Source organism: Oncorhynchus keta, unplaced genomic scaffold (assembly GCF_023373465.1).
Source record: "Oncorhynchus keta strain PuntledgeMale-10-30-2019 unplaced genomic scaffold, Oket_V2 Un_contig_1049_pilon_pilon, whole genome shotgun sequence".
Taxonomy (NCBI): domain Eukaryota; kingdom Metazoa; phylum Chordata; class Actinopteri; order Salmoniformes; family Salmonidae; genus Oncorhynchus; species Oncorhynchus keta.
In genome coordinates this window covers 34,539-47,104 of record NW_026277115.1, presented here as the reverse complement: position 1 = coordinate 47,104, position 12,566 = coordinate 34,539, and the positions used below count along the sequence as shown (strand labels likewise).

Below are 12,566 nucleotides of genomic sequence, written 5' to 3'. Positions count from 1 at the left end.
GAAATATAATCTAATAAACAAATGTTTGCATAACCAAAGACATGAAAATGGGTGGGAACATTGTATTTAGCTAGGATTTCATAAGGCCAGGAATGTCATTGAGAATAACTATAGACAATAGTTAATGTTGCTAGTTTAGGGATGAAGATAGTGAAGGTTCATCAATGTTAAGGATGTTTTTTTAATTTGACGTGGAAACAACGTTTATTCAACCAGTGGGAGGCTTGTAAATACCCACAGGAAAGGTGAATGAGGAACTCTTTATTGAGACAATCATGAAATAGCAATCTGTGGGTGAGTTGTAATGGATATTATAATATAAGGATCTGCTGGAGTCCAAGTGAAACCAAGATTATTTATTTCTGAGCTCAGAGAGAACAACAGAGTTTGGTATTTGGTATTTTACTAGGATCCCCATTAGCTGTTGCAAAAGCAGCAGCTACCCCTCCTGCGGTCAACACAAAACATGACACAATTGTCACGTCTCTCGTCGGAAGGCATGGACCAAAGCGCAGCGTGGTAAGTGTTCATGATTTTTATTTAATCAAAAAACATTCGAACAAAATAACAATGAGAAGAACGAACAGTTCTGTAAGACAAATCAACTATACAGAAAACAACTACCCAAAAATCACAGGTGGAAAAAGGCTGCCTAAGTATGATTCACAATTAGAGACAACGATAGACAGCTGCCTCCGATTGGGAACCACACTCGGCCAAAAACAAAGAAATACAAAAACACAGAAAAAGGAACATAGAATTCCCACCCTAGTCACAACCCTGACAGCTGCTCTGTTCTGGGCCAGCTGCAGCTTTACTAGGTCTTTCCTTGCAGCACTGGACCACACGACTGGACAATAATCAAGATTAGACTAGAGCCTGCAGAACTTGCTTTGTGGAGAGTAGTGTCAAAAAGCAGAGCATCTCTTTATTATGGCTAGACCTCTCCTCAGCTTTACAAACATTGAATCTATATGTTTTGACCATGACAGTTTACAATCTAAGGTAATGCCAAGTAATTTAGTCTCCTCAACTTGTTCAACAGCCACACAATTCATTACCAGATTCAGCTGAGGTCTAGAACTTAAGGAATGATTTGTACCAAATACAATGATCTTAGTTTTAGAGATGTTCAGGACCAGTTTATTACTGGCCACGCATTCCAAAACAGACTGCAACTATTTGTTAAGGGTTTTAGTGTCTTCATTAGCTGTGGTTGCTGGTAGCTTATATAGTTGAATCATCAGCATACATGGACACACATGCTTTGTTTAATGCCAGTGGCAGGCCATTGGTAAAAATAGAAAAGAGTAGAGGGCCTAGAGAGCTGCCCTGCGGTACATCACATTTCAAATCAAATCAAATCAAATTTTATTTGTCACATACACATGGTTAGCAGATGTTAAATGCGAGTGTAGCGAAATGCTTGTGCTACTAGTTCCGACAATGCAGTGATAACCAACAAGTAATCTAACTAACAATTCCAAAACTACTGTCTTATACACAGTGTAAGGGGATAAGGAACATGTACATAAGGATATATGAATGAGTGATGGTACAGAGCAGCATACAGTAGATGGTATCGAGTACAGTATATACATATGAGATGAGTGTGTAGACAAAGTAAACAAAGTGGCATAGTTAAAGTGGCTAGTGATATGTGTCATATGTTTGACATTAGAGAAGCTTCCATTAAAAACCCTCTCAGTTCTATTAGATAGATAACTCTTAATCCACATTATGGCAGAGGTTGAAAAGCCATAGCACAAACATTCTTAAACAACAGGTTATGGTGAATAATATCAAAGGCTGCACTGAAATCTAACAATAGAGCTCCCACAATCTTCTTGTTATCAATTTCTCTCAACCAATCATCAGTCATTTGTGTCAGTGCAGTACATGTTGAGTGCCCTTCTCTATAAGCATGCTGAAAGTCTGTTGTTCATTTGTTTACAGAGAAATAGCATAACATTTGGTAAAACACAATTTTTTCCAACAGTTTGCTAAGAGCTGGCAGCAAGCTTATAGGTCTGCTGTTAGAACCAGTAAAGGCCGCTTTACCACTCTTGGGTAGTGGATTAATTTGGCTTCCCTCCAGGCAAGAGAACAAAGAACTTCCTCTCGGCTCATATAAAAAATATGATAGGAGATAGGAGTAGCTATAGAGTCAGCTACTGTCCTCAGTAGCTTTCCATCTAAGTTGTCAATGCCAGGAGGTTTGTCATTATTGATCGATAACAATTTTTCCACCTCTCCCACACTAACTTTACAAAATTCGATACTTGCACTGCTTTTCTTTCATTATGTTTCCTTTTCCATCAGGTCTGCTGTAAAGGCCGCTTTACCACTCTTGGGTAGTGGATTAATTTGGCTTCCCTTTTCCATCATTCTTTATATCATTGATCTTGGCTTCATAATAAAGTTGATTATTTTTCTCAATTTGCAGTATGTAAGCCAGCCAGATGTGCAGCCAGACTTATTAGCCACTCCTTTTGCCACAACTCTTTCAAACATACAGTTTTTAAATTCCTCATCAATCCATGGAGTCTTAACATATCTAACAGTCAGTTTCTTAACAGGTACATGTTTATCAATAATTGGAAGAAGCAATTTCATCTGGTAAAAACAGGTAAACACATTATAAGGCAACAATATAAGACAACGGGAGCACTGTGTATGTTCTCTGATGAATTGTAAGAAAAATTAGATGTGAAATATCAATATACATGCTAAGAGAAGTCATTTCTCTCTCCTGTGTGGATTCTCTAATGACGTTTAAGTGATTGTTATGAGTAATATGTTTTCCCAAAGTCTAAGCTTTTGTAAGCTTTCTCTTCTGTGTCATGCTCTTTCAAGCTTCCTAAATGGGCAAATGCTTTGCACCCTGGGAGGAGTGGTAATGCATCTCACCTCTGTGTATTTTCTCATGTTGGTTCAGGCTGTTTTTCTGGTTAAAACTCCTTCCACACTGGGAGCAGTGTTAAGGCTTCTCTCCTGCGTGTATTCTCTCATGTTGTTTCAGGCTCCCTGACCGGTTAAAACACTTACCACACTGGGAGCAGTGGTAAGGCTTCTCCCCTGTGTGTATTCTTTCATGCTTTTTCAGATCCCCTGACTGGGTGAAACACTTGTCACACTGGGAGCAGTGGTAAGGCTTCTCCCCTGTGTGTATTCTTTCATGTTTTTTCAGATCCCCTGACTGGGTGAAACACTTGTCACACTGGGAGCAGTGGTAAGGCTTCTCCCCTGTGTGTCTTCTCTCATGGTTTTTCAGATCCCCTGACTGGCTGAAACGCTTGCCACACTGGGAGCAGTAGAAAGGCTTCTCCCCTGTGTGTCTTCTCTCATGGTTTTTCAGATCCCTTGACTGGCTGAAACGCTTGCCACACTGGGAGCAGTAGAAAGGCTTCTCCCCTGTGTGTATTCTTTCATGTTTTTTCAGATCCCCTGACTGGGTGAAACACTTGCCACACTGGGAGCAGTGGTAAGGCTTCTCTCCTGTGTGTCTTCTCTCATGGTTTTTCAGATGCCCTGACTGGCTGAAACGCTTGCCACACTGGGAGCAGTAGAAAGGCTTCTCCCCCGTGTGTCTTCTCTCATGGTTTTTCAGATGCCCTGACTGGCTGAAACGCTTGCCACACTGGGAGCAGTAGAAAGGCTTCTCCCCTGTGTGTATTCTTTCATGTTTTTTCAGATGCCCTGATCGGCTGAAACACTTTCCACACTGGGAGCAGTGGTATGGCTTCTCCCCTGTGTGTACTAGCCCGTGCCGTTTCAGGTTCCCTAACCGCTTAAAACACTTGCCACAGTAAGAGCACTGGTGTCTTCTTGCTGGTTTGGACGTCCCTGGCTCTGGTTCCTCTGAGACTGGTCTTTCTCCTGCCAAAGACAGTGTGTTTTTTTTAAATAGAGACCCGAATGAAACCTCCACATATAAAACGGCCTTGCTACGAGGGTAAATCCTAATCAGATCCCTCAATAACCTAAGGCCAGTTTTAACAATCTTAGTGTGATTTTAAAACAAATGTTGTAGAGTTTCCTGGTAATTACTGATAATGGTTACACTACTTATTTATTCATTTTGTTTTCGTCAGGACACTCAAGACACAGACGTCACTGGATTCCAATCGAGCAGGTAGTTCTAAATATATAACTTTCATAGCTGTATGATACAGAATGCGACCTACAGTCGTGTCCAAAAGTTTTGAGAATGAAAGATATTACTTTCCACAAAATTTGCTGCTTCAGTGTCTTCAGATATTTTAGTAAGATGTTAATATGGAATGATGAAGTATAATTACAAGCATTTCATAAGTGTCAAAGGCTTTTATTTACAATGACATGAAGTTGATGCAGAGTCAATATTTGCAGTGTTGACCCTTCTTTTTCAAGCCCTCTGCAATCATCTTCATAACATTCTGGGCCACATCCTGACTGATGGCCGCCCATTCTTGCATAATCAATGCTTGGATTTTGTCAGAATTTGTGGGTTTTTGTTTGTCCACCCGCCTCTTGATGATTGACCACAAGTTCTCAATGGGATTAAGGTCTGGGGAGTTTCCTGGCCATGGACCCAAAATATTGATGTTTTGTTACCCGAGCCACTTAATTATCACTTTTGCCTTATGGCAAGGTGCTCCATCATGCTGGAAAAGGCACTGTTCGTCACCGAACTGTTCCTAGATGGTTGGGAGAAGTTGCTCTCGGAGGATGTGTTGGTACCATTCTTTATTCATGGCTGTGTTCTTAGGCAACATTGTGAGTGAGCCGACACCCTTGGCTGAGAAGCAACCCCACACATGAATGGTCTCAGGATACTTTACTGTTGGCATGACACAGGACTGATGGTTGTCTTCTCCGGACAAGCTTTTTTCTGGAAGCCCCAAACAATCGGAAAGGGGATTCATCAGAGAAAATAACTTTACCCCAGTCCTCAGCAGTCCAATCCCTGTGACTTTTACAGAATATCAGTCTGTCCCTGATGTTTTTCCTGGAGAGAAGTGGCTTCTTTGCTGTCCTTCTTGACACCAAAAGTCTTCGCTTCACTGTGCGTGCAGATGCACTCAAACCTGCCTGCTGCCATTCTTGAGCTCTGTACTGGTGGTGCCCCGATCCCGAGCCCTTTTTGTGCAAAGCAATGAGGACGGCACATGTTTCCTTGCAGGTAACCGTGGGTGACATATGAAGAACAATGATTCCAAGCACCACCCTCCTTTTGAAGCTTCCAGTTTTGGGGGGGACTCAGTTCAATTGCATGGAAAAGAGGGACTTTGCAATTAATTGCAATTCATCAGAACACTCTTCATAACATTTTGGAGTATATGCAAATTGCCATCATACAAACTGAGGCAGCAGATTTGGTGAAAATTAACATTTGTGTCATTCTCAAAACTTTTGGGCACGACTGTACACACTTCCTTAAACATAAAATAAGTAAATAAGTAATTAAGTGGAAGTCCAAAACTTGTTCTTAAGTCGAAGACACAAAGCACATCAGTAAAATCTCTCCGTTGTTGAAAGGGTTCGACACCTGCTGTTTAAATGGACCAATTTCTTATTTAGACGTTCACAGATTTTCAACATTTTGACTATCGCTGATGTCATATTTTGGGTAAAGTAAAAAATAAAGTGAAATATTTGGAAAGATGTTCCTCAAACTGATAGTAACTACAATATTTTTTTACATCCCTGTTAGTTAACATTAGTTAGTTAACATTTATTCTCTGACAAGATAATCCATCCACCTGACAGGTGTGGCATATCAAGGAGCTGATTGAACAGCTTGATTATTACACAGGTGCACCTTGTGCCGGGGAAACTAAAAATACACTCTCAAATATGCAGTTTTGTCACACAAAACGTCACTCGTCATGTTTTGCAGCTGTTTCAGGACAGCACTACAGGGATTCTATTCAACTAACTTTAATAACTAGTGTTAATACCTGCCTGGCGCACTAACAAACTTTATCCTGATTCTACCTTGATTGTGTTGTACAGGCTTCCATTAAAGAACACTCTCTGTGTTCTGTTAGACAGGTGGCTCTGGGGAGGCAGGTAGCCTAGTGGTTAGAGCGGTAGGCCAGTAACCAAAAGGTTGCTGGATCGAATCCCCGAGTTGACATGGTAAAACTCTGTCGTTCTGCCCCTGAACAAGGCAGTCCTAGGCAGTCATTGAAAATAAGAATTTGTTCTTAACCAACTTGCCTAGTTAAATAAAGGTTAGCTTTTTTAAAACTCTTTATCCACAATATAGCAGAGGGTGTAAAGCCATACATGTTTTCAGCAGCAGACTACGATCGATAATGGCAAAAGCCGCACTGAAGTCTAACAAAACAGCCCAAACAATATTTTTATTATCATCAATTTCTCTCAGCCAATCAGTCATTTTTAAGTGCTGTGTTTATTGAATGTCCTTCCCTATAAGCCAGATCACAGCTTTCCTCAGTATTAGTTAATTAATTAACAGTGTCTAGAGTTTAGTTTGCCTGTTCAACAGTCTTGTAAAGATAGGGGGGTTGACTGGGACAGGCAATGTAATGTTTTAAGGATAAGTTTTTGTAAAACAAGCACCTTACATTGGATCATCTTGAAACTCTCTCTAAAGCTAACTTTCATCAAGGTTTTATATGGTCTATTGCTTTCTTTCTTTTCATTGGCAGAATCCTTTCCTTTTTCAGTGTTATGATATTCATAACATCCATATACACCAGTCTATCTTCCTGTCAACTAACAGAACTCTGCTGGTTGTCCTGGTAACAGATACCAGTGGGCAGATCTATTGTATTTGTTCAAACTAAACTACAGCACTTACTTTGATGAATCAAATCTGATCCTTTCATCTCTTCTCCTCCTTTCACAGTTCCACTAAGCGCCGTTGTTTTCCTGCAGTCCACCAGCAGCACAGACAACCTCTTCATACCCAGCAGTAAGGTGCTACCAGGAGAGGCACGACACATGGACTCCGGGAGGCTGAAAGGGCTAGCGTTGTCCTAGTAACCATACAGAGGGGACACAGATGCACATCATTATGGATGCTGATGTCACTGTTGTCATAAAGTGCTCCACAGAAACCCAGCCCAAGCCGATAAAGCAAGCTGTATGCTAGACCAGACCAAGCTGTACCATCTGGTGTTCTGATCTGGAGAGACTCTTCTCTGCCTCGTCAGCATCAGGATGTTGTTGAGGCTCCCCAGAGGATCCACCATAGTCATGTCTCTCTCCTGTGTGAATGAGAACATCAAACAGATGGTAAACTTATGATCTTCTATTACAATCACAGAGTCTTACAAGAGGCATGAATATGTCTAAAAAGGGCCTAAAATGGCCACTTTCATCTTGATTTCCTAAAAAAATATTTGTGATGCAAATGTAAAAGGGTTGTTCCACAAAATGGGTGCCTTTTTTATATTTTAAGTAGAACATATGCACCAATATTGACTTTTAAAAGACTGGAGAATTCAATACATCTAATTGAAAAGTCGCAAAAGTATATGAACCAATGGCAGATCGACCATTTAACAATTCCTACAGTAAGAATGCCCATTAAAAACACCACATTAGTTCAACAACTGCATAGTTTGTGTCCCTGTTTTTAAGACAGTACTCACTGGTGTCAATCGGATCTTCTGTCTCCTCCTTTTTCACTCTCAAAACGTCTTCCTCCTTCACGTTTATTAAGATAGCATCCTCTTCCTCTCTAAAATGTTCTTTCTCTTCTTTCACTATAACAGCCTCCTCTTCCTCCTTTTTCATTCTGAAAGATTCTTTCTCCGTAAAGCAGACCTCTTCATTAGCAAGGGAGGAGTAGTTCAGTGAGCTCATGGTCAGGGATGTTAGCTAGCTAGCATTAGCGACTAGCCTAGTGCTAACCTCAGTATCAATCTTTAACAAGTTTGCAAATTGAACAAGCACATTAGGTTAAAGTTCACCAGTAGATACGTCAACCGAAATTTGTCTAAAACACTGAGATTAGCTAATGTACATTAACATGGTCTAAAGAATCAATCTTTCAGTTTTATGTTGTCTAGCAAGCTACCGAGGTGGTTGAAAGAGTTGGCGCCTTGTTGTTCCTGAAGAAGTGTCCCGTCCAGTCCATTACACGTCACGCAAGAAGCATCACCTGAAAGACGCCCATCGCCATCTGCTGGCTGGAGTGGGTAACGCAGTTTGTACTACACTTTTTGTGTTGGAAAGAACGTCATAATAATTTAACAATAAACAGATATATTTTCTCTTACGTCTTACAAATAATACTTTCCTGTACACAGACGTAGAAGCTTAAAATGAATCCCTCGACTCACCTGTGTCCCCGCACATTGACTCTGTTCCGGTACCTCCTGTATATACCCTCCACATTGACTCTGTTCCGGTACCTCCTGTATATACCCTCCACATTGACTCTGTACTGGTATCTCCTGTATATAGCCTCCACATTGACTCTGTACTGGTATCTCCTGTATATAGCCTCCACATTGACTCTGTACTGGTATCTCCTGTATATAGCCTCCACATTGACTCTGTTCCGGTACCTCCTGTATATAGCCTCCACATTGACGCTGTACTGTATATACCCTCCACATTGACTCTGTACCGGAACATCCTGTATATAGCCTCCACATTGACTGTGTTCCGGTACCTCCTGTATATAGCCTCCACATTTACTCTGTAATGGTACCTCCTGTATATAGTCTCCACATTGACTCTGTAATGGTTACCTCCTGTATATAGCCTCCACATTGACTCTGTACTGGTACCTCCTGTATATAGCCTCCACATCGACTATGTACTGGTAATACCTGTATACAGCCTCGCTACTGTTATTTTACTGCTGCTCTTTAATATTAATTAGTTGTATTTTTATACAAAACACTTATTTTTCTTAAAACTGCATTGTTGGTTAATTAAGGGCTTGTAAGTATTTCACTGTAAGCATTTCACTTGTATTTTGATTTCATTCATACATTTCTTACATTCAAATCAAAATCAAATCAAATCCAATTTTATTTATATAGCCCTTTATATAGCAACCCGGACAGGATGACCACAACAGTGAATCAACCCACTCAGGTGACGCACCCCCTGCAGGGACGGCATGAGAGAGCCCCAGTAAGCCAGTGACTCAGCCCCTGTAATAGGGTTAGAGGCAGAGAATCCCAGTGGAAAGAGGGGAACCGGCCAGGCAGAGACAGCAAGGGCGGTTCGTTGCTCCAGAGCCTTTCCGTTCACCTTCCCACTCCTGGGCCAGACTACACTCAATCATATGACCCACTGAAGAGATGAGTCTTCAGTAAAGACTTAAAGGTTGAGACCGAGTTTGCGTCTCTGACATGGGTAGGCAGACCATTCCATAAAAATGGAGCTCTATAGGAGAAAGCTCTGCCTCCAGCTGTTTGCTTAGAAATTCTAGGGACAATTAGGAGGCCTGCGTCTTGTGACCGTAGCGTACGTGTAGGTATGTACGGCAGGACCAAATCAGAGAGATAGGTAGGAGCAAGCCCATGTAATGCTTTGTAGGTTAGCAGTAAAACCTTGAAATCAGCCCTTGCTTTGACAGGAAGCCAGTGTAGAGAGGCTAGCACTGGAGTAATATGATCACATTTTTTGGTTCTAGTCAGGATTCTAGCAGCCATATTTAGCACTAACTGAAGTTTATTTAGTGCTTTATCCGGGTAGCCGGAAAGTAGAGCATTGCAGTAGTCTAACCTCGAAGTGACAAAAGCATGGATTAATTTTTCTGCATCATTTTTGGACAGAAAGTTTCTGATTTTTGCAATATTACGTAGATGGAAAAAAGCTGTCCTCGAAATGGTCTTGATATGTTCTTCAAAAGAGAGATCAGGGTCCAGAGTAACGCCGAGGTCCTTCACAGTTTTATTTGAGACGACTGTACAACCATTAAGATTAATTGTCAGATTCAACAGAAGATCTCTTTGTTTCTTGGGACCTAGAACAAGCATCTCTGTTTTGTCCGAGTTTAATAGTAGAAAGTTTGCAGCCATCCACTTCCTTATGTCTGAAACACATGCTTCTAGCGAGGGCAATTTTGGGGCATCACCATGTTTCATTGAAATGTACAGCTTTGTGTCATCCGCATAGCAGTGAAAGTTAACATTATGTTTTCGAATAACATCCCCAAGAGGTAAAATGTATAGTGAAAACAATAGTGGTCCTAAAACGGAACCTTGAAACACCGAAATTTACAGTTGATTTGTCAGAGGACAAACCATTCACAGAGACAAACTGATATCTTTCCGACAGATAAGATCTAAACCAGGCCAGAACATGTCCGTGTAGACCAATTTGGGTTTCCAATCTCTCCAAAAGAATGTGGTGATCGATGGTATCAAAAGCAGCACTAAGGTCTAGGAGCACGAGGACAGATGCAGAGCCTCGGTCCGATGCAATTAAAATGTCATTTACCACCTTCACAAGTGCCGTCTCAGTGCTATGATGGGGTCTAAAACCAGACTGAAGCATTTCGTATACATTGTTTGTCTTCAGGAAGGCAGTGAGTTGCTGCGCAACAGCCTTCTCTAAAATTTTTGAGAGGAATGGAAGATTCGATATAGGCCGATAGTTTTTTATATTTTCTGGGTCAAGGTTTATATTTTCTGGGTCAAGGTTTAATTTATTAATATAGAAAATATAAATATTGGAAATAAAAATGTTTCGATTTTTTACATATATTGTTGAATATAATATACTTTAATGGTATATTAGTTCCAGGATCTCTGCCAGTGTTAAAGTTATGGGCCATTTAATACAGAGAAATTAGCATAGTAGGACATGTAACTTAAGGTTACCTAACATAACCCCTGTTCTATGATATTATAAGCCTCGTTAAGGGCGGAGTCTAGGGAGATCCAATCAAACAACGTCTGTCACGCAACAGCTAATAGCAGACGACTCCACTTCCTAAATAGGGCCATAGTCTCTCCCGTCTTCACATCTAAGTACGTTTGCCTTCCATGTGTGAAAGGTAACCTGGTCAACTACCAACTACCATGGAGCTCATATACTTTCACCTGGTGAATATCATAGAATCGGGGTTCTGTTAGGTAACCTGGTGAATATCATAGAATCAGGGTTCTGTTAGGTAACCTGGTGAATATCATAGAATCAGGGTTCTGTTAGGTAACCTGGTGAATATCATAGAATCAGGGTTCTGTTAGGTAACCTGGTGAAGATCATAGAATCAGGGTTCTGTTAGGTAACCTGGTGAATATCATAGAATCAGGGTTCTGTTAGGTAACCTGGTGAATATCATAGAATCAGGGTTCTGTTAGGTAACCTGGTGAAGATCATAGAATCAGGGTTCTGTTAGGTAACCTGGTAAATATCATAGAATCAGGGTTCTGTTAGGTAACCTGGTGAATATCATAGAATCAGGGTTCTGTTAGGTAACCTGGTGAATATCATAGAATCAGGGTTCTGTTAGGTAACCTGGTGAATATCATAGAATCAGGGTTCTGTTAGGTAACCTGGTGAATATCATAGAATCAGGGTTCTGTTAGGTAACCTGGTGAATATCATAGAATCAGGGTTCTGTTAGGTAACCTGGTGAATATCATAGAATCAGGGTTCTGTTAGGTAACCTGGTGAATATTATAGAATCAGGGTTCTGTTAGGTAACCTGGTGAATATCATAGAATCGGGGTTCTGTTAGGTAACCTGGTGAATATCATAGAATCGGGGTTCTGTTAGGTAACCTGGTGAATATCATAGAATCAGGGTTCTGTTAGGTAACCTGGTGAATATTATAGAATCAGGGTTCTGTTAGGTAACCTGGTGAATATCAAAGAATCAGGGTTCTGTTAGGTAACCTGGTGAATATTATAGAATCAGGGTTCTGTTAGGTAACCTGGTGAATATTATAGAACCAGGGTTCTGTTAGGTAACCTGGTGAATATTATAGAATCAGGGTTCTGTTAGGTAACCTGGTGAATATTATAGAACCAGGGTTCTGTTAGGTAACCTGGTGAATATCATAGAATCAGGGTTCTGTTAGGTAACCTGGTAAATATTATAGAATCAGGGTTCTGTTAGGTAACCTGGTGAATATCATAGAATCAGGGTTCTGTTAGGTAACCTGGTGAATATCATAGAATCAGGGTTCTGTTAGGTAACCTGGTAAATATTATAGAATCAGGGTTCTGTTAGGTAACCTGGTGAATATCATAGAATCAGGGTTCTGTTAGGTAACCTGGTGAATATCATAGAATCAGGGTTCTGTTAGGTAACCTGGTAAATATTATAGAATCAGGGGTCTGTTAGGTAACCTGGTGAATATCATAGAACCAGGGTTCTGTTAGGTAACCTGGTAAGTATTATAGAATCAGGGTTCTGTTAGGTAACCTGGTGAATATCATAGAATCAGGGTTCTGTTAGATAACCTTCCGTTCTATTTCAATGACTTGTTAGTCTCTCACTTTGGGGATATAGTCAACAACCATAGAGCTCATATACTCTCTGATGCCAAGTCTAGACAGGATCATCCCTCAGAGGTCCCCACTCTACTCACCGTAGGTACACTTCATCTGTGAGAGACGGAATCTAAAACAAAAATC

The 12,566-nt window shown here is 40.7% G+C and overlaps 1 protein-coding gene across 1 annotated transcript in view; it reads right to left on the bottom strand.

Moving 5' to 3' along the window:
* Positions 1-508: 508 nt before the first annotated feature.
* LOC127916978 (zinc finger protein 501-like) overlaps positions 509-12,566 on the bottom strand; it is a 45,526-nt gene continuing 33,468 nt past the window's right edge. Inside the window, exons 3-5 of the mRNA XM_052500439.1 lie at positions 7,123-7,220; positions 6,812-6,989; positions 509-3,879 (exon numbers count right to left, since the gene is read on the bottom strand). Coding sequence (XP_052356399.1) covers positions 2,981-3,879; positions 6,812-6,989; positions 7,123-7,220 — 1,175 coding nt within the window. The 3' untranslated portion in view covers positions 509-2,980. The remainder of the gene's footprint in view (positions 3,880-6,811; positions 6,990-7,122; positions 7,221-12,566) is intronic.